The sequence below is a fragment of the Thermobia domestica genome, chromosome 16 (assembly GCF_964235325.1).
Source record: "Thermobia domestica chromosome 16, izTheDome1.hap1.1, whole genome shotgun sequence".
In the NCBI taxonomy this organism is placed as follows: Eukaryota; Metazoa; Arthropoda; class Insecta; order Zygentoma; family Lepismatidae; genus Thermobia; species Thermobia domestica.
In genome coordinates, this window is record NC_137469.1 from 104,303,939 (window position 1) to 104,327,756 (window position 23,818).

At 33.7% G+C, this 23,818-nt stretch overlaps 1 protein-coding gene across 3 annotated transcripts in view; it reads right to left on the bottom strand.

The window, feature by feature from the left end:
• The window catches only part of IntS1 (integrator complex subunit 1), a 105,108-nt gene that overhangs the window by 13,163 nt on the left and 68,127 nt on the right, over positions 1 to 23,818 (bottom strand). For all 3 annotated transcript variants that reach the window (XM_081742886.1, XM_081742887.1, XM_081742888.1), the window contains 9 exons: positions 20,357 to 20,527; positions 17,348 to 17,540; positions 15,151 to 15,449; positions 9,523 to 9,677; positions 7,687 to 7,816; positions 6,984 to 7,168; positions 4,104 to 4,222; positions 2,227 to 2,377; positions 1,725 to 1,917 (listed from right to left, as the gene is read on the bottom strand). In XM_081742886.1, the coding sequence (XP_081599012.1) occupies positions 1,725 to 1,917; positions 2,227 to 2,377; positions 4,104 to 4,222; positions 6,984 to 7,168; positions 7,687 to 7,816; positions 9,523 to 9,677; positions 15,151 to 15,449; positions 17,348 to 17,540; positions 20,357 to 20,527 (1,596 nt within the window). The remainder of the gene's footprint in view (positions 1 to 1,724; positions 1,918 to 2,226; positions 2,378 to 4,103; positions 4,223 to 6,983; positions 7,169 to 7,686; positions 7,817 to 9,522; positions 9,678 to 15,150; positions 15,450 to 17,347; positions 17,541 to 20,356; positions 20,528 to 23,818) is intronic.

The following is a 23,818-nucleotide window of genomic DNA, read 5'->3' on the forward strand; positions in this document are numbered from 1 at the left end:
GCCGTAAAGCTACTCAAGTGGCAGTAATAACCTCGTCATCGTATAAAAAAGATCTATTATGCACGATGGAAAAGAAGGTACAGAGAGAAACAAAACGGAACCCAAGTAGACTAGAAGACTCAAAAGGAAATGCAAGTAGGGCTGAGTTCCAATCTATGCCCAGGTCAAGGAAGACGCTAGGTATGAACAAGTAGACAATGATTCATCATCAGATGAAGTTAAGTTTTAGTGTCCAGTGTACCAGAGGGTAATGATGCATTCTGAATTTTGCGAGAGACTTTTCAGAAGACACCAGGGGAGAAGAATGGGTTCAGTGTGTATCATGTGAGGACTGGGCACACACAGAACGTGGCGGTCTGGAAGGGGTCATTTACTTCTGTAATTACTGTTATTGATTTGGACTCAATCTGTATCACTTGTTTCTATTTTTAAAAAGCAAAGTATGGTGCAGATCTAATTATATCTTACAAATAAACCTACTATTGTGGTAACAGGACTTGTACAAGGATATCAAAATACAAATTTACTCTTCTTCTTCTTCTTCTTCTACTACTACTACTACTACTATTACTACTACTACTACTACTACTACTACTACTACTAGTAGTAGTAGTAGTAATAATAATAATAATAATAATAATAATAATAATAATAATAATAATAATAATAATAATAATAATAATAATAATAATAATAATAATTTAAATGTAATAAGGAGTATGTCTGGTACAGTCAGAAACAATATTTAGTATAGTTTGGAGCTATCATTTCTTATACCTCCAACCCAAGGGCACCCATTAGGGGTGGCAAGGTGGGGCGCTCGCCCCCCCCCCCCCCCAAGAGGAAATTGTAATTGGGAATATCGAAAGCCCAATAGAATTTTTACATTAGTTAGAGCAAAATTTGAAACTATATTTGAAACCTCGCTTATATTTGCCCCCATTGGAAACCACAACATGGGCGCCCTTGCATACTTAATATTGTTTCTGACTGTATACTGTTATTAGTTTATTACCCTTATAGTAAAACTTACTTTATTATGTCTGTATATTTATCCTGTGGAAACTTTCAAGAACCTTTCTCTTCCCTTTCTTCGTAGTCATAATGCATGAAGAAAAAAATAGCACAACAAAACACTCATTCCTAATAATCAGGATTAAATTCGAGATATAGCTCCGTCATATGAAAACACGAGTACTTTTTTGTCTAGAAAGGACTCATACAATTAATTTCTCAACACCTGGAACACACAAAATTATACAACTGAAAAGCGAACAACGATGAGCATTCACTGACTAGTAAGCAATTAAAGAACATAAACGCAGTACGTGTCGTACTTTACATTTTCTTAAGTCCAGTTGCTCCTTTGAGCATTTCTTTCTCAGAATATGAAGGTGTAATAAACTTTACTTAACTTCGAGTAAAATTGTTGACGATGACTATCTCAATCCTTAGCCAGATTTAATTTAGGTTTTCTTGTCCTAATATATTAAGATTCATATATGTTTCTCTCTATTGAAGGTGGAATAGAAAGATTCTTGAAAATTCTCAGAGGATAAATCTACAGGCACAATAAAGCCAGTTTCATTACAGGTACTTGGTTTCGGAAGATAAAAGACGTAAGTACAACATGCAACACATAGAGAGTTACACTAAGATCATCCAAATTAATGCAATGAACTCATGCAACTTTCTCAAATTGTTAGCATTAGGTTACAATTTACCCTAAACAAGGCGAAGTATGAGTCCAGTGTGTCTTCTAAAGCAGCTCCGTATTCTTTAGCAAAAATATGTGGTTGCAAAAGTTCTAATATTCCTAAAATCTGGACAAAGAGATTCCAATGATTTCTGTTCCGGAAAACGGACGTTTCCAAATGCACACGTCCACGAAGAGAAGCTGCCAACATAGGCAATTGTCTGGAACGAATAACAAATATATCTCATTGGTACATTTATGTAGCATAAACAGTTTATATCCACCACCAACAAAGTCAATTTTATTATATTCATTACCAAACAAACAAACAAAAAGAACTAAAAATTAAAACTACTAACTTTTGATTAGTGCATATAGAAACTGAACTACAGTTTGAACTTTACAGGAAAAAGAAAATGAGCAAGCCCACTCTAAACAAAATTTCTCACATGAAAATTCACCAACTACGAATACTTTTCTGTCACATTATTATTATTTATTTTTTCTTGGTGCATCAAGTAAAATCTTACCGTAGTACTAGCAGCGGATGAACAGAAGCCATTTTTCGAGCTGCTAGTTCAAATTCTTGAGATCTACGTGACCACTCTTTTGTTGCAGGCGTAGATGTAAGTGCTGTTAGCAGTGTGTGTGACATGCCATCCAGTATACTGCTGTTCCAATCTGAAGATGATAATATTTAATTAGTTACTTAATATAAAAGTTTTTCTTACTCTATGTTCAAAATTCCTGAACTACTTGCTACATTTCGATTACATGCCCTATATTATTCTTCTGGCGAAAAGGTGAGAAGTGATACTGAAACTACTTACTTCGATAATACGAATATAGGCACAAAATGATTCTTAAATTATCTTCTATTCTACAACAAATTATTTACATTGATTTTCCTTTAACATATTAAACAGTCATTTATATAAATAAAAAAAATGAAATATGGGTTGAAACAACAAAACGTTAATGAGTGATAGTTTAAATGTTTTAGAAAATTCAATAAAATATTAGTACTGTAAATGACTTTTCTTTTAGTACGTATATTATCGAAGTTAGTTCTTCTATCAATCCTCGTTTCTTCGCCAGATGATCAGAGGATATGTAATAAAAATATAACAAGAAATGCAAGATGGAAGAATTCGAAACACATAGTAGGGTTAGAAAAGGCTTTTTGGATTCAATATATATTCCTTGCGTTCAATCTAAAATTAATTATGTAACAAATATCTGGACAGTAAACAAGCAGAAAATTGGCCACATCATATCAATTTTGAAAAAGGAAAAAAAAAAGTTTTTAATGGATAAAGGCGTTCTTTCTTAATAGAAACTAAAAAAGAATTATTATATTTCTTCCATAATCTCGCAATGGAGGCCCTAGTATTATGTAATGTAATTATTGAATTATTTAGAAAATACCATATACAGGGTATATCAAAAAGGACTTTACAACTTTGAAAACTCGTATTGATTTATTCATTTACCTTACAGACATGATTTTGGTGTCATTTTGTAGCAAAATACATCAAGATTTGACTCACGTAGTACGCTAGTTCAGAAACAAGCCATCGCAAGTGCTAGCGGCAGTTGCAGCAAAGATGGCTGCATTTATTGGCCCCGAGCGTGCTAGCTGTGTGTTTTGGTTTGAAGAATCCAAGTCTGCAACAAATGTGCAACATAATTTTGATACAAAGTATGGCAAAGATCCTCCCAATAGGCCTACTATTTATCACTGGCATAAATGTTTTATTGAAACTGGATGCTCGGTAAGACACAATAAATTTTCAGGTCTGAAGACGTAGAGTTAGTAAGATGGATTTAGTAAGAGTTAGTGGATGTGTGTCGCATCACCAATGGAAGCCAAATTGTACCTCTTTAGGTATATTAAATATATATATATTGCTACAGAATGACTCCAAAACCATGTCTGTAGGTTAAATAAATAAATCACTATGAGTTTTCAAAGTTGCAGTCCTTTTTGATACACCCTGTATACAGTACATAAATAACATTTTCGTACAGTAAGTTTAATATAGAATTACTAGCCTCTTGATCTTCTAGTTGATACGCAAATTTCTAAATAACGAACGAAATTCGCTATCTTCAAAATTATTTCGTTTGGCTCTTAATATCATGTGGCTACGTAACAATGTTGAAAGAACACACCAATTATCTCACTGCTAGACCGGATTTTGATTTACCGTCAGTTTAGCATTCGGAATTTTCTCGTATTATTAATTTACCTTTCCATTCTCACATGGCTATAAAGTACCTAGGTATATTAAATTTATATTTTTAAAAAAATCTTTCATTCACGACTTTAGTTATAAGTTACCCCATCAACGACACTGACCTTACCATTATTTTGAAAAATATATTATTTTTGCTTTGTGTTTACCTGAAAGCACAGATCCAGTAAAAAATTCGTCTAACTCTATGTCCATTAGTCCTGAGATGATGCCCGGCAATCGCAAATACAACTGCAGTAAGAACTGACGTGCCAGATCTGATTTCATGCTGAAAAATAATTTAATACTTATTCATTTTACACAAATATCAGAAGCTGTTCATAACGTGAATTCAAAATTATACCACAAAAACATCGGAATTGGTGACTCAGCATTCACTTTTGAATTGCAGGGTCACGAGTTCAATAAAATCACACTATAACGGTAAGCTAAACATAGTCAGTTTTCCTGTGCTCTCCAGTTTCGATTCTTATTTCTCATTCTGGAAGTCATTCCAGTTGGCATTTAACACAACCACCTTTATCTTATATAGCACATATATAAATTTAGCACATATATAAATTTAATTTCTATTTCAGTTTCTAAAAAATAAATAAGATAATGTCTGACTTTTTAAAAAAAAAAATTTAACGACCACTAGCCTTTTTCATATCTGCACTGAGATTTCTATTCTAATCATTAGCAACTTAATGCGAGGTGCTGCTGAAAAATTCGCAGCCCAAGCCAGAAGGAGTGCAGGTAGAACGATGAAATTGTAGTTTTAAAAAACATATTTTCGTGTGTACAAATACAAATTTTGATATTAATAACGGAATTCTTATTGTGTTTTCAGTGTCCAAAGTGATCATGTGTGCCCAACCAACGAATATTACGAACATCAAGATCAGAACTATCATTAAACTTTTTTCCCCATCAAGGATAGTCACAGAAACCAATGAAACACTATGGGATTACCCTCTGTCATACGCAATAGTAAAGATCAGTTTAAGGTGATGAAGCTCCACGTGCACGAAGACCAAAAACAGTGACTGTCCCCAAAATCGTGGATGAAATTCACGAATTATACCTGAAAATTGCAGTATCTCAGCAAAACGTGTGGCAGAAATTGTGGGCATTTCTTGAGAACGCGTCGGTAGCATAATTCATAATAACTTGGGCATACGCAAGCACTTGGGAAAATGCGTTCCCAAAAATTTATCAGCAGATCAAAAGCGTGAAAGAGTGAGGGCATGAAGGGAAGTCATCTCCCATTCTGACAACAATGCCGACCAGTTTCTGTCACTAATATTAAACAACAGGCGAAACATGGTTGTACCACTATAATTCTGAAACGAAACAACAGTTAATGAAGTGGCGGCACTCAGGTCCCCCTCGCCCAAGAAGTTCAAGAGACAGAAGTTGGCTGGGAAAATGTTTGCAACATTCTTCCGGGATAAGGATGAGACTGTACTCATAGACTACCTGTCCAAAGGTCAGATATTTAATGCAGAGTATTCATGTGTATTACTCACAAAACTGAAAGTGCAACGCCGCGGAATATTGAAATAATAATAATAATAATAATAATAATAATAATAATAATAATAATAATAATAATAATAATAATAATAATAATAATAATAATAATAATAATAATAATAATAATATAATTTTATTATTATTATTATTATTATTATTATTATTCTGTTCCTTCAAGACAATGCTCCTGTCCACAGAGCACTACAAACACAACTGATATTGCATAATCTAAGGTTTCAATGTTTGGATCATCCTCCTTACTCCCGAAAATTAAACACTTGAAAGGACGTCATTCTGTAATTGATAAGGAGATGATTAGTGTTATGGAACAGTCTTTAGATTTTTTAAAATTGGTTTGTAAAAGCTGGAGCACCGTGCAAGGAAGTGTATTGAACTTCGAGGAGAGTATGTAGAATAACTGTAAAATTTCATCATTCCACGTCGACTCCTGGGTTGGGCTATGAAATTTTCAGCAGTTCCTATTATTTCAGTAATCAAGTTGCTATCATCTGGCAGAAACTAATTGAAGAACGTTCGTTTCTAACGATTATTACGTTATTCATCTTTAACCTTTTCCAAGAAAACATAGAGAACAGTCACTGTTTTAACTACTGACGATCACCTACACACAACTTAAAGCTTGAAGATGATAGTTATATGTATAAGTACTTTTAAACCAATATAACACGGAACTCTTTATAATTTGAAATACTACACTTTACTTCAGGTGCTAAATTTCACCTACAGACAAGCCGGTAACTGCAAAATTGAATTACCTATTCCACTTGAAATTGCTGAGACGGCGGTTTTGAATGAAACTGTTCATAACTTTATTCCAATTCATTTTTAAAGTTGCACTCTTCAAAATTTAACGTTGGATATTTGGTTCTAATATTAATTCAGACACATTTCTTCCTACTTGGCATTTCACTAATAATTTTGATATTCTTGAAGTTGTGTTTGGATACACCTAGGTACTTAGATACGCTAGAATTCACAGAATCTTAATTCTTTGTATATCTCTTTATGTTCTTTTATGCTATGCTCTATATTCCTCTTAGAGATCCAATGTAAGAACTATCGTAATGACAAATAAGCTACTAGATCTTTGGAAATACAGGGCTGTCAACAAAATAATTTGGGTTTGCTTGGTTGTTTGGTTTGGAGTTTAGAACTCCTTTCCAGCACCGAAGCTATATGAGACTTAAATCTACAACTTACAGCGAGATTTTAATTATATAAGTAACAGCCGGGAATCGAACCCGGTTTCCCGCAATGAAGGCGCGTACGCTAACCACCATAGCCATGAGGGAGCTCAAAATAATTTTTGTAGTCTGAAGAATGCCTTGGGGATTTTCAGTTAACCCAGAACCCATGTTTTATCGCAACTTTGTTTAGATTGACTGACATTTCAGATCAATAAGGAAAGGAGACCCACTTATTTTTGGACTTTGCTGCACCTTTATCAGCTAAATTGAGTTATTTAATATATTAATAGCAATTATACGTACCCAGATTTAGGAACTATGATGGAGATAAGATGTCTCACTGAACTTGCAGCTATATCCATGTCCTCTCCAAAGCATTGCAGTAACAAAGGAAATCTACTTTCCATTACAGAAACAGCTTGAGTTTTGCCTTCTGCTGCATTGATTGATATACCTTCTTCGATTATATATTCAATCAGAGACAGAACCTACAACAAATTAACAGAACTCAACAAGGTTATTTTATACATAATTCTTAGTTACTTTTACAAATAAAATCGTACATAAAAAAGATATAAGAAATAAAGAGAAGGATTTGTTTGAAACAACTGAACCTATATCCCTTCCAATAATAATAAAAATCAAGAAAAAGATCTTTTTAGTTTTAGAAACCTTCCCAAATGAATACAGATTTTTCTTTCTTTCTTTTAAAGCTTAAACTCTTATTATGATGACATGAAGAAAGACAACCAATAATCTCCTCCTCCCCTAGCAGCAAGTTAACTTTTAGTTTAATGTTAGCAGTACTGCCTAACTAGAAAAAAAGATTTAAGTGAGAAAAATATACACTTAGTTGCTTAAATTGAATAAGAGATGATTTACGCAAAATGCAACGGTCAAGCAACTTTGATTTTAACATGCCAGATACTTTTTAATCGGGTACTTTTCACATGAGAAAAGTATGAATATTTAAACAGTAACACATTACGAGTTAAACGTTATATACCTGTGAAAGAGGTAACCGTAATACATCTTCTGGTGAACGATGTTTAGGTGTGTATTTATCCTGACCTTGCCACAGTTTTGGATTGCACGTCAGGGCCCAGAGAAAATCCAGAACAGCCGATGGATCGTATCTACAACAAAAATATACAAATATATTTGTCAACGAAAGAAAAGACAAAGAATATTTTTCGTTGGAGGTTCCTTATCCGTATGCATACCTATGCTTAACCTGTCATCAGCATATCACTGCGTAATTTAAAGACAGAAAACTTCCAAAGGTACTCACTCATCTCTATACAAGCATTGTACAGATTTAACGTGTGTTCCATTTTAGTACCTTTCTTTTTCACTGAACACTCCCATATATCAAAAGAGAGACGTGCTAATAATAAGCATAATAATCCGACAAGCAATACTTTATCTGTAATAGTTAATGCATACATTTCACCCATTATTTTCCATTAAAAATAAAATTTTATATCGGTGTGATACGATGTACCGTTTGAAGAAATGACTATACTGTGTTGACTTTATTCTTATCAACTTTGACTAGGGTTGCCTTTACACCAACTACTATTCCTCTGAAAATAGTTTTTACAAATAAAGAGAGGATTTAGCTATGGACAGCTCCATCTCCTAACTTCTGTCAAATATTGTAATGAATCACTACAAAAGCAAAATACTCCAAGAAAAATTCAAGTTCGTTGACTCTATAAGCAAGCAGATAACTCTTCTGTCTACAAAAAGGACAAGGATCTACAGAATCCATTTTCAAAGTTTAACAAAATTCACTCTACAAAAATGTCACCACAGAACTAGAAAATAACAAAAAATCGATTTTCTGGACATGATCATCATCAGATTAATTCGACATGAATATTTAAAGAAAACCGAGTTAAACGATGGCGCATTCTACTCAAATAAGGTCAAATATGTGGAGTTTACAAAAATGATCACAAAACATCGATATTGATAGACAATTAAGTTTTGTTTACAAAACTGATCTCCAAAACGGTGATAGTAATTACTTTTTACATAAATGAACGAAAAAGCTCTAATCATTTACAGGGAACGGCAATATTTAAAAAAATGAAAAAAAAAAGTGTTTCTCGTTATGGTCCAGACTTTCCCACAGAATGCAAAAAGTAATAAAAAAACAGTTTTAAAGTTAGAAAAATAACCGATATGTACGATGTAGTACGTAATCGTGACCAAACCTATAGGAATGGTAAAGAGAAACATCGATACTAGAATCGAAATTACATTAGAGGGATTAAGAAAAATTTAGCAGTCTCAGAATTATCGAAATACCTAAGCGAATCCAAGCATAAAACAAATATTTTGCAATATTCTTCCTCGTCTATACAACGACAAGTTTGTGAATCCTACTACATCAGAACCAAGGACCCAGACTGAATCTGGATGAATGCAGCCCAGACAAGCAACAGGACTGTATCATTAACTACAATAAACACGAAAATACTACACTTATCAACAATGTACTACAATTTCCGTAGCAGCGGAATTGATAAACTTCTTACAACCTCTATCTTGTTCAATGTCAATGGGTAAGCAAACAGTACTAGTTTGATAAATATGGAAACCATTTTATATTCAGTATATAGTGTTTTATACTTAAAGTACCTCGTTTCAGAAGTGGACAGGCTACAAAACAATTTATTTATTGCTTTAAGTGCTGCAAGATACCTTTTCTCTGTATATCCTAAGAAATACAGATTTGATATAAGCAGTAAGAAAATGCTAGTCGAGGTTGACAGAGATGAACCACACATCTAAAATAAATAAATAAATTATTTTTACTCTATTATTTACTTACTCCGTGTTACAGTTTTTGAGTAAAGTCTCGACACAGGAATGTAAAGTAGCCCAACTAGCTCGATGTGTCAATAAAGTCAGAAGATATGGTCGACATGAATGCGAAGCTGGCTTATCATCTGATTCTTTTCCAGTTTTCGAAAACAACAATTTCATCTGAAAATGAAAAAGAAACTAATTAGAAATTAATTTAAATTCCGCCGTTAATACATGATTAAGGATTAAACTTGTGATTCCCAACGCGGCGTACACGCCCGCTTCAGGACTATTCGAAAATTGAGATACGTTAAACAATTCACAAAATTAAAAACGGTAGTTAAAATGTAATAAATACAGTGATGTAAAAATAAATAAATAATTTTTATTTTTGACACAGATATATATATATATATATATATATATATATATATATATATATATATATATATATATATATATATATATATATATATATATATATATATATAAGTCGTATTTATATAAACATAAAAGCAATGGTGAAGAACCTTTCATTGATGTCTTTACAATCGGTTTCACACGTTTTACAGCCAGAAAATTTATATATATCTATATCTATCTATTTATCTATCTATATCTAATATATAATGTACGATTATGACTTAGAAAAACCGAATTCGGTTGTAAAATCACAAATAAAAGGCGTCGTCACTATTCCCTCTATGGATACCTAATAACCAATGTAGTAATATTTTAGTTGTTTTGGAAAGAAACCTTATTACAAACACCTTCTGATTTTCAAAGGATACAATACTATTATTTCTATTTTTCCAGTTATTTCTATTCTAGTATTTTAACATTTTTAGTGCTTTATGTACTATAACATATACATATATGTAGTAAATATATGCACATTTATTTCCTTCAGTCACATACCCTTTGATTAAAATGGGTACTACAAGAAAAAAGTGTTTACAGTCGGGGACAATTATTTCGAGAGGCTTAGGTTGGTTATGGCCAAAGAAAGATTGAGAACCACTGGATTAAACTATTTATGGTTTTAAAACTCTCATTTCACTAAAGATATTTTTCTCAAAAACATGAGAAAAAAATATCAGCTTAATACTTATATTGTTACGATCACAAGCTGTGACCTCGTTCCAAAATACACTTATATTCAAAATAAAGACTGAAAGAAAGGGCAATTAGAAAACAGAAAACAGTACATCTGCACATTTTTCTAAAACTGGCTGTATTTAATGGTCTTTTTAAAACAAGAAGTTTAACAAGAAGCCAGCTATCAATTTTAGAACTCTCTCACCTAAAGAGCAAAATGTTTTCATAATATAGTTTGACCTTCATGAGACTGACTTCACCTGTTGAGAAGTATCACAGAAAATGAAATCTTTCTGTGTAACGTCCCACGATTATGCCCTTTACGTTAAGGGAGACAGATGATTAAGGCAAGTGAATGATGATGGAAGCATTGGTGGAATGATCATGTGGGAGCAAATGGGAATACCCCGAGAAAACCCAATGGACACAATGTAGTCCACCACAAACCTACTTGGCCGAGGATCAGGAAGATCACAGAATAAGTGACTGAAACCGTTCAGGTCAACTGTTTCGGAAAACACAATAAACAAGGTAGATTCATACCACCACTTTTAAAATAATAATTCAAAATGCGTCATTTACTTTCTCTAAGTAAATACAATTATTTCAAGTTACCTTTTTCCTTTTCCTGCATTGTTACTTACTTCATTTTAACATTATCTCTATAATCTACCATGTAAAGTTAATCTCATTTCAATTATACGCTGAATGACTACTTGTGTTACCACATCATCTTCTCTTATCGCTTTTCCGAATTCAGATTGTATCAGTGTTGTCAGAACGTTAAGTAACAAACTGAGGTAATTATAAGTAACCATCTATTTGTGATAAAATAGAAATCTTTAAAAAAAAATAATAAGGTGTATACCATTATATTTCATTCATTATTTTAATTTCCGGTCTTTTTATTATGATGCAGATTTTTGGCTCAAAAATTAATTAGTTACCAGTGAGTAGTGAATCATATTTTTTATTTATTTCTATATTTTACTTCGCGTAACCAAGCTATTTGGTATTCGGAGGTTTAGTTCAGAATACATAGATTCAAAATATATTATGCTGGCGCTACTTGTTTACAACTGTTTACAACAGTTCAAGAATAATTTTCCACACACAATATACTGTAGTTGCTTATACAGACACACACACACACACATTGCATTAAATTGCATATTAATTAAACAAAACAAAATTAAATGTAGAAAAAACGAAAATATTAATATTTAATACATGAAAACGAATAAAAACAGAAATTCCTGACTGTTCTCTTGAAACGCACAATATTTGTTTCATTTCTGAAGTCTGCAGGAAGATGGCTATAAATATTGATTTCTGTGTTCCGTGGACCTCTGTGTACTAAAGTGCACCGGCTAAAAGTAGGTTTTAATAGATTTCTATTTCCTGTGTTATGGTGTGCTCAATTACTGTTAGTGTCAATTGTCTTTTGGTGAATGCATCTAATTCTAGGATTACAATGATGGAACAGTGAGCGTTCCCCATTTTTTGAATAACCGTTTACATGTATGCGTGCGGTTTATGCAGCGATTATACGGATTCTTTTTGTTTTCTGAAAATGACTATGCTGTTATTATCGTTACCTTAGAAGACCACCCCACATCTTAATAATGAGTGAATTAGGCTGTAATAGACTTATATTACGGATTTTATATTTAAATTTTCTTTTAAAATTCGAAGATCATATAATTTTTTGTGATCTTGTTGAAAATGTACTTTTGGCATTGTTGATAGTATATGGTTCGACAAATCTAAGTTTTCGTTTATTTTCAAAGCCAAAAATGTAATTTCTGACACAAAATTGTGAAGTGGCTTATGTTGAATTAATACTTCTTTGGCTTTTTCTGTTTTGTTTGGAGTGGAAGAATACATAGTGTGTTTTTGACCATTTAATATCAATCAGTTTACTTCAAACCACCGTTTCATATTGCCTGTCATTTATGATGTTTTGTTTTAGGTCCTTTATATTTCTCCCCTTAACAAGCAGGATAATATCATTTGCATACAGTACAGTTCATACGGTTTTTGCGTTTGCTGGAAGATCATTCATGTAAAGGAGAAACAGCAAAAGTCTCAAGCATTAATCTTTACGGTACTCCGTGGCTTTTGTATTTGTAAGTTCATTGATATGTTTTCCCTACATTTATCATGTGAGTTATTCCTACTGTTTGTCTTCTACATTCTAACTTTCTTAGCAGAATTTTATGGTTTAAGGTCACTTAATTTAGTTAAGCGGTAAAATATTCTCAGTCATCATTTTGTTATCGATTACTTCTAATATATTGTTTATTAGTGTGTAAGGAGCAGTAATTGTGTATTTATTGAATGTAAAATCATTTTCTTGGACTAATATTTTACGCTTTTCTATAAAACTCATTCGCCTTCTTTTAATTAACTTTTCCAAAATTTTACTTAAGACACGTAATAAGGAAATGAGTATAATTTTCAGTAAGCTTCCTATCTCATTGTCTTGAAGACTACCTTAACTCTTGCTATTTTCACTTATGATGGAAAAAATTCTGTTTTCCATACATTCGTTAAATAAGTAAGTTATAACTTCCAGGATATGTTAGGAACTTTGTGTAAGCAATTTCACTAGGATATTATCGCCAACTGATTTTGAATCCCTTAAACTATTTAGCTCTTTTAATATTTCCCCTTCGCAAGTTGGAGTAAGGAAAGTGATATTCCTGATTCGAGAAATTCTTGATTCTAGCATCTCGAATGTCTCTTCATGATGGATTTTCCGCCTCACTAAAGTGTCGACTACATTTGTGTAATACCCATTAAAATGTTCAGTGATTTTCACAGGATCATTGGTTAGAAAATTATTTACTAAAGAGTCTTACATCCCGTTATTTAATTTGTGGACTATATTACCACTTGTAATTATCTGGCAAGCGTGGTCTGGTAATCTAATAATAATATCATTTTTTAAGTTACCTATGGATATATTTGTAGGGACATTATCTATTGCAGTCTTAGAATACTGAGCTGTTCTTTTCGGTCTATTAATTATGTGATTCATATTGTAAGAGCCAACTGATGTAAATGGCTGTTGTTTCTGTGTAGAATTCTTTTCAAAAGTCGATGTTGTGGTCACCGCAAAAGTGCACTTCTTTTTTTTATGAACATCACGAATGCTATTTAATGTGACTTTCAATTTTTTAAAAAAATATTTCGAAAGAACCCAATTGACTACGATAAATTGACGTTATTATAAGGTTTATTGATTTTACTAACACTATAGAGCATTCAAAGCTTAATTCGCAACTTTTAGGGTTAATTACATTGGATAACATTTTTTTTTTCTTAACTACGATTACTTAGCTCACCCTGATATATGCAATTCTACGGAAACTCTAAAACAAATATTCAATTAGTTACTGTGTGAAATTGTTTTCACTGCTGTTTAGTAAGTAATTCATTGTATGTATGTGTAGAGACGTTCAAATGAGTCCCGTTTGGTGAGCACAGCATACCTCGTGAGAATACACTGATGTGATTTTTTAATACTATGTACTAACAAGCGTACAAGTTAATGTACAATACTAATTCTGTATGTTACGTATCTCTTCAGGAATACACAGTGAAAGATGCCATTCGTTATCCAAAATTCCTCCAAAATAGGAGCAACGTGGCGATCTTGAAATTTCTCATTGTGGAAAGATGTCAACCCTCTGTGATTAAATGAATGAAGAATGTGTATGGTGATGCATGCGTCTGCAAAATAACTGTCATTGGTTGGTCCAGCATGTTTTGCAAAGGACGAGAAGAAGTAATAGACAAGCCCCATCTAGGCCAAATCCAAATGGTTGCAACAGACGATAGCCGTACAACGGTGAATGAAGCAATTCACTTCAATAAACGAGTGGGCATTTGTTCTCTCTGGAGCAACTGAATATGAGCGTTGGTACTGCTCATACGATAGTGAAGTAACTTGGATATCACAAAGTTTGTCACACATGAATCATCCACCGAATTCGGCGTTAGTCTTGCAATGTGACAATATATTTTTTTTCCCGATAAAGAGATGGAGGGTCAAAATGCTTCAATATTAAAATCCAAGAAGTCACTTTCATTATTTGATTGGGGAACGAGTTACATTTGAACCACTTGGAACTCTATATGCAAATTTTGGTTCTTTAGATCAATTAGGCCTAATTGATAAGTTCTAAACTGTCAAATAGAAACTGCAAGATCTGATTTAAATTTTCGTCAACTCCTCTCGATGAAATTATATTCCTCAAATATCCAAATAAAATCATATCCTTCGAATATCCAAGTTATTGATAATTTTTCAAGAACCTTTCTTTTTTCTTAAATACTGTTGAGCAAATAAATGATCCGATTTTTGCTATACGTCCTTATGCAATACCTAAATTAGGAACGAATCTAGTAATAAAGTGAGATCGGAACCATATTTATAGTTGGTATCCGACACAGGGTTTAATCCTGCGAACACTCACGCCAAAAACTATTGCACTACGACAGCAGTCCAATCTATAAAGAATTCTAATGAAATTAAATTGTAATTTACCTGAAGATTAGGACAAGATCCAATCATTTCCGGTTCAAAAGAACCTAACCAGTCAATGAATAAACCTGTTCGATCTGGTTTACTAGCCCATCTAACTACACTCAATCTACGTTTGTTTGGGTCATCTTCTGAACTTTCTTTCTCTGATAAACTTCCAACGTCTTTCTGGAGATGTGTATTTTCCAGGAGAAGTGTCGACATAGCCTCCACCAAATGATCAGTCTGTTTCTTTCTTAGGCCTTCGTCTAAAAGCTGTTGTCCAACATACTCCAACCTTGCTTGGGGACTTCTGCGCAACACTGGAATAAAAATATATATATATCAATGCATCTGTAATAAGATGAAATGGATTACATTACTTACTTGTAAGAAAAGTAAATTTACTTTTTGTTAGAATAATCTTTTAACTACTACTCGGATGTTCTACTAATTAAACTACACATCATGTGTTTGTGTGTGTGTATTTTTGGCGTTTTCTCTTTAAGCCCTCCTGACCAGTCATTTTGCTGACAATTTCTAGAAACAATTCATTAGCTGCGGAAACTTTTAGTATATATATACTTAAATTATTTTCTCGAATACATGTAAGTACAGAACAACACAGAAAAATCTAACAGTTATATGTCATTTGTAGCCCGATTTGGTAGAATATCCACTCGACAGGTGAGAGGTCGGGGTGAGAGTTCCTGTTACTCCAGTGGCCAGCTTTTCCTCTGTGATTCTATCATTTTTCTGTATTGGTACTTAATACACTAGACTTTAGTACAATCAACTCTTGAAAAATATGAACTTAAAAATGTGGACATAGGAACTTTGAAAATACAAACTGTATCGAGCTGTAAAAGTATAAAACGGGCTTCGCAACTGGAACCTAAAACTTATTTTCTACATTCCATGGTATCACAATCTACGAATTATTCTGGCTGGCTAGACAATTTGTTAATTAAGTCAGTACATCAAGTCCTATTACTTATATACCAGAGTTACGATTTCTTGATGTAAGTAGATTTTGTTTGTTTGTTGTGTCACTATGCTTCAACACAGAAAATCCTCTGAAAAATATTTCCATCTAACAACTGGTATCTTTGTCCTAGAGAAAATATGAAGTCAGGAGGAAAGAAGCTTAGACATATACATTTTCTTAATTCTATAATTGTTAGGAATTAGTTTGAAATAATACATCCTAAAATTCTGCTTGCGTACCTTTTGCGCGGGAGAACCGGCTTCGATTCTCGGCGGGAGCTCATGTGGTTTGGATTTCAGATTAAGCTATAGGTCCAGGTCTCATACAGCCCCGCTACTGAAAGGGATGGTCAATTCACATCCAACCAACCAACCTAAAATTTTGCTGCCTTTCGTTCTTAAGAAGTCTTCCCCTACATTTTCAGTGAATCTCAGGCTCGTTCCAGAGATTTTGTTATTTGTTTAATTTTTGTGACATTGTAAATAGGCCAATCAGTTTGCTAACAATATCCCTAGGGATCCAATATGTAAGATACGTAAGTGCGTATCTTCAATATATAAGTGCGCAAGCAGAATTTTAGGATGTATTATTTCAAAGTAATTCCTAACAATTACAGAATTCAGAAAATCTATATGTCTAAGCTTCTTTCATCCTGACTACGTATTTTCCCTAGGACAAAGATACCAATTGTTGGATAGAAATATTTTTCACAGGATTTTCTGTATAACCGATTTTATATATATACACGTTGCATAACATTAAAACTTCCGAAGATTTCAATGCATTTATATGAGATTAGACAACAGAAACCTTTTATAGGCATTGAAGTGGGAAGGGGAACACTAATGACATTAGTGTATCTAATTAATTTGAATTTTCCAATTATGAAACAAAATATGACTTGATTGTAGCAAGAAACTTACGTTCTAGTAACAATATATAATAAAATACAGTTTTACGTTTACTGAGCACCACGGTTAACCTGCTGCTATTGGAGAGTATGTCAAAACCATGTCCCCCTGTAGATATTTCAATCGCACAAATTTTCGTAATTTTTTATCTATCAGTTTAAAAGTTACAAAGAGATTTCAAAATGGTTCACCCTATATATTGATTATACATATAAATCACTAATCTGATTTTTTAACTTTCAAATAATATTGTTCTAACTATCTAGTTAGTAAGTAAGTAGTTTTTATTTTATTTATTTATTTATTTTCTTTTTCTTTTTACCTGACAATGGATCATTTGGTAGCACTTGTTCTTCCTGAGAACTACCTATGGAAATATTCAAAGAATGCTTCTGCAGGAAGTGTTTCAAAATGTTAGCTAATGGAGATCTTTTCTCGCTGGTATGATTCAAAATTATTCGACTAATTCTTTCTACTCCAGATACAATATCAGGAGAAGCCGGATTCCAATTATTCTGTAAGTAAGAAAGTACGCTTCACATGAGAAAAAACAACAATGTTACAATGAAAAAAATACACAAATCAAAACTAGTAACAATGAGAGTAACATCATAATAGCGCACGTGAATGTTGAATATTTTTTTTCCTAACGAATTTATTTATAAACTGTTACGTTATAGCTTCCTGTTAAAAACAAAATTAGTTGTTCTGCTCAAGTCTTCGACCCGCTGTACACTATAGTGTAAAGCTGTGCTTAATTAAAAGCTCTAATTCTTTACATTTAAGTTTTCTTTTACTTTGCCTAGCGTCTCCCTCGTATATACAGTTTGTTTCAAAAGTCCGGGAACACTTTCAAAAAATTATTGTAGCCAAACTACTAGCTTTGTGAACTAACGAAGTAAATAATTTGAAACATTGAAGTTGTAATTTTTTTTCATTGCAGGTGTAACGTGTAGTTCCATGTATCGCCACTAGGTGGTACCAAAATCTAGATGGCGCTTTCTGGAGGTGAGAAGGCTTTCTGCGTCCTACAATTTGACAAAACAAAGAGTGCAACAGATGTCCAACGAAAATTTAGGTTGAAGTACGGTAAAGCAGCACCAAAAAGAAAGGCAATCTACAATTGGCATGAGAAGTTCGTTGAAACAGAGTGTGTGTGTGCCAAAAAGAGAAGTGGTAGGCCAAGTGTGAGTGCAAATGACGTTGAACGAGTGAGAGAAGCTTTCACAAGGAGCCAGAGAAAATCGTTACGCACTGCTTCACTTGAGTTGCAAATGTCAACAACGTCTGTGTGGCGTGTTTTGCGTAAAAAGTTAAACATGAAACTATAAAGACTACAGTTAGTGCAAAAGTTATATCCAAAAGACCAAGAGGAGCGATTCCAGTTTTGTTGTGCATTGCAGGACAAAGAGGATGCTTTTGTGAATTCAATCATTTTTTCAGACGAGGCAACATTTCATACAAGTGGAAAAGTGAACAGGCACAATTGTATAATTTGGGGAACACAAAACCCTCATGCAATTTTGGAACACGAGCGAGATTCTTCAAAGGTAAATGTTTTCTGTGCCATGTCCCACAAGAAACTGTATGGACCTTTCTTCTTTGAAGAACAAACTATTAATGGAGAGTCCTTCCTTCACATGTTGCAGGACTGGTTATTGCCATTGTTGCAAACTGAATCAGAGAACTTTGTCCTTCAGCTGGATGGTGCACCCCCCATTTTCACCGTGATGTTAGGTCATATCTGAACTCAGAGCTACCAAATCGTGGGATTGGTCGTGGTGGATCAAAAGACCAATTCGTGTTCAAATGGCCTCCTAGGTCTCCAGATATCATCCCTTGCGATTTCTTTTTGTGGGGGTACGTGAAGGACCGTCTATACGTCCCTCCTTTGACAGGTGATGTTAGGGAATTGAAAAGAAAACTTGAGCAAGCAACAGCAACAGTTTCGGAAGACATGTTGAGTCATGTGTGGCAAGAGTTGGATTATCGCGTAGACATTTTATAGGGTCACACGTGGTTCCCACATAGAGTGTCTGTGAAATAAGCATTGTTTAAAACAAACTTTACAGTTTACCCTTTACAATTATGCAATTCGTTACTTTCCAATGTTACTAGTTTGCCAACAATAAAATATTAAAAGTGTTCCCGGACTTTTGAAACACGCTGTATATATATATATATATATATATATATATATATATATATATATATATATATATATATATATATATATATATACTACCGGCCAAAAGTATTGCATCACCCATGGAAATGCTGTAAATGGACAATGATACGTACAATGTGTACCTATTTTCATGCATATATGGTGTAATGTTATACATAAATCTTCGTGATCAATACTGAGTTCAAAATGAAGCAAGACCTTATACGCACTACAAAAACAAAAGTTCTTGATAACCGGCGGATAATATTTTTTAGCTAGTGTAAATATTTACATGAATATTTGTTTGCATGCAACATAAAATGTCCTTGTAAGTAAGAAACCATTACTAATTGTGCTTAATTTTCTTTTCCTTTCCCTTTTAGGGACCAGTGGTCATCAAGAAAAGTGGCCAGGTAAAATATACTAAATGAGTGACTAAATATACTAAGTGAGTTATAGAATGTACAGAAAAGTTTTCGATACTCTCTGCAGATTTTCTCCATAGCTTTGGAAAGTAAAAGATATCAACTTACGAAGAAAGTGAGCCATATAAACGAAAACTCGACATATATATATATATATAAACTAAGATGTTGCAACGCAACTTTTAATACATCAATCGTAAATTTCCTTTCCTTTTCCTTGCTAACTGCGACGAAGAACGAAACATAGTTCATAGCAAATTCAGTTGCTGAACTCTAAATCCTGAAACACAGCAATTCCCAATTCGTTAATTTTGTCTAATTTATTCACGTCAATTGCAAAAGCCAAATTATTCATATGGCACACAAGGTTCCAATGGCTTTTGTTTTGTGGGTTTTTGGTACTTATTTCAAACTATGTTTTGCAAAGAAAAAAAAAGTATCTGGAATGCCTAAAATATGTACACTTCGTTATATCAGAAAGTATTATCTTATTTAACCTCAGCTGAACTTAAAATAGCTAACCAATAATCATTCAATAAATGAGAATTCTGTGTGTTAACAGTAAAAATATCCATATAACTTTACAGATAACATAATAATTATGTTCATTACTCCTATTAACTGTTGCAAACTTTGAATGCAATATAAAACGAACAACTTTACCTCAGTTTCTTTCTTAGTTATTCCTAGCAGCAAGTAAACATTAATGTAATAATAAAATTTAAAGGTAACAACTTACCACGCCCACTGTCATCAAACGTAACAGCGGACAAGAGTACTGAGGTTTTCCAATCAAAGAATCCATAAATTTGGTAGATTTTGAGGAATCTAGCATCATATTAATAAAATTCACAGTCACTCCTAAAACAGGTTTGTTTTCTGAAGCTTCATTTAGTTCCATGGCAAGGGTCTGAAATAGAAAAAATTTAATTTTAACATGGGAGAAACTTCACGAATGAAGTAGGAAATACATTCATTTACTTAATGAGTTTAAGGAACCCAAAAGTTCACCGTCTTAGAAACAAAAGTCTGGCATTACATTGTAACTTGAAGCACAATATAGGATTTCCCTCCCTAAGATGTTTTAGTATTACCCTCTCATCATTATCTTGACTTACCTAGTGTTCTCAAGCAAAACTCTGTGCATACTACACGTTTTTAATGTAAACGCAGTGTTCCATCCATGTAAGACGCCGCAAGAATTACGACCCGTACAATATCCGATTACCTGAAGTCACAAGCAAACTTGGGCATGCAAATCTAACATATTGTTTTATCAACACCTTCAGTACAGGTCGACCAATTTTAATTAAATATCCTTTGACGTAGAGAGAGAATGCAATTTTGCATACAGAACTTGAAAGTTCCAATGTATTGCAATTGATTAATTTGTTCGGATGTTGGATCATTTCACCGAGTACCAGCCTGTTTCCCACAAATGGGTTGCATTACCATTTTTAAATATTCTGATAGTTTACATACAATTTCTTATGTTTTTCAGGTAGTCAGTGCGATTTTATACATTGGATTTCTTTGTATATGTCCATGGTGACCGTATTTCCAGCACAGTGTGCCAAATTGTAGTAAAATCAGTATTTCACAAATAAAAAACGGTACAGTGATCAAACAAACACTACTGCACAGGCAATAAACTGACATCTACTGCAATACTACAAATCTCAATTCGAAGTGTCTCAAAATATGTATTTGCCAAACCCATGGAAGAATAAAAAAAAGGAATTCAGTTGAGAACTTCACATATGGATGTATATTGTTCTTCACACTACCTATAAACGTATGAAAAACAAGATCTTAGAAATCATCATTGTGGTGTGTCAGATATGGCCATGTATGCTTCTGAGTTCGGTTCACTGACTATGTTCCCGTTGTTATAGTTCATCTTTAAAAAAATCTATAGTCAAGGTCAAAAATCTTACTTCCCAGATGCTCTATATTTAACCCTACATAAGATTTCAAAATATTAGTTATATCCGGTATTTATCTTTTCGATCTCTTTCTCTGTACCAAAATTTACAAACTATGGTTGCGAATAGAAAGTATTAAACAAGAAAACGAATCTTCAAATGAAATGCATACAGAATGACCCACACTGTTTGAATGTTAATAACAGAGAAGATATTAAGGACAAGCTGACCAAATTATTATTATTAGGACCTATCATGACTAGTGTGTATAGTCATTTATTTGTTTTTTCTTTCCATTCATTTTTTATTTCTCTTTTATTTTCAGTTCAGATTCTAGTAGCGACAAATAATTGACAAGGTGGCTGGGAATATCTTCTTTGAGCAACGAAATTGGACTTTAAAGTATTTCTGGAAATGTGAGAACATGAAAAAGTGCACAGACGATGGCAGGCAGAATTTGATACCGCGCTATCGTCACGTGTAATAATTATGGAATTACACACAAGTTTTAGAAGGAAGGAATTGTTTGTGATCTGAAGAAGGTACGGTGTGGCAGAAAGAAATCGGTAGCGAACGAAAGAGGAGTGGAAGTAGTATTACAAACTTTCACAAGGTCACCTCAGAAGTCCATAAGGCAAGCTTCGTGTGAATCATGTGAAAGCAAAGCAACTCTTCACCGCATTTTAAAGTAAGTAAAGTGAAGGGTAAGGGGAAAAAACAAGGAATGTCCATGTGAGTGCTTTATCGGGTCCTTTGTCCTATCTGTTAGTGAATCTTGGTAGTATTTGACTGTATATGCCATGAATACGTAGATGTAAAAATGTCCATGTAAAAAGGGTCAAAAGATGTAACTAAGCCTATTCTTCTTATGCGGTTTTCAATATTAAATCGCAGTTTTCTCGAAAATGAATTTTTGTGACATTCCTTCTTTTTTCCCCTTACCCTTCAAGTGGAAACTCTACATCCTCAATTTGCTTCACGCAATCAATGTGGACGATCCGGATCGACATTTCCAATTTGGTGCATGGATTTGTGATAATGAACAGCTGACTGAATTCATTGTTTAGTCTGATAAGGACACTTTTAAACTAAATGGAAATCGATCGCCACAGCCATGGATACTGGGCAAGAGATAATCACATGTTATGGAAGGACGAGCTGTTAATTTTTCCTGGGTTATCAGTGTGTTGTGGTATATTTGTCAGACTTGTCTGGCTATTTTTCTAAACGAACATGCCAGGTGTAAAGTACCTTAACTTTTTGCAGGAAAAAATGTGTCAGCTGTTCATCAACTGTACCCAGATGAAGACTTTTTTTCAAACAAGATGACGCACCACCACACTAACATCGAAACATGCGATAATTCCTGGATGAAACATTTGTTTAGAGATGGCTAGGCCGATGAAGAAATGTCGAGTATCCACCTAGATCTGCCGATCTATGCTGTTAGACTACTTTCTGTGACGAACTGTAAAGAACACTGTCTACGCCACAAAACCACGTACATCGGATATCATGAGAAAGGCGACTGAGACTGTCTGTGAATCTTTTCCAATGGAAACCATATCGCATGTTTGTCAGTCTGTTCCACAGCGCTGTCGACGATGCAATGCTGCAATTTGCGGACATGTTCAACCTATTCCGCATCAGAACATTATATTAACGTTGAATTCTCCACAAACTTTTTCTTTGGCTGGGCATGTAAATATTCAGTATCAGCTTTCTTTAGTTACACGATATTAAGCGAACCACTGATGAAATTTGCTAACAAATAGAAAAAGAAATACTAAGCCGGCCTTTCGTTACAGGTTCATAGAAGTCATCGGTTCGTTCAACTGGGTGATGAGTCTTCAGCGCATCGCCCTCAGTTAACTCCAGTCCAAAAAGCCAGAAACTGAGGGCGATGCGCTGAAGACTCATCACCCAGTTGAACGAACCGGCCATAGACCTTTATGAACTGTAACGAAAGGCGGCTTAGTATTTCTTTTTCTATTTGTTAGCAAATTTCATCAGTTTCTTAATATCGTGTAACTAAAGAAAGCTGATACTGAATATTACACTGCCCAGCCATTTGTGGCGCACACCACTGTTAATGATAGTGGTCAGGCCCAAATTAGCGCCTGCGCTAAGTTTGCTGGAGCCTAAAGCCACATATTTGACTTTCACTCTCTTAGACCTTAGATATTACACAATAAATTGATTTATTGTACTAGAAATTTCCTGTATGGGCGTTTCCATATTACAACGCTTTTCTCTTCTCGAACGATCCTGCCGTA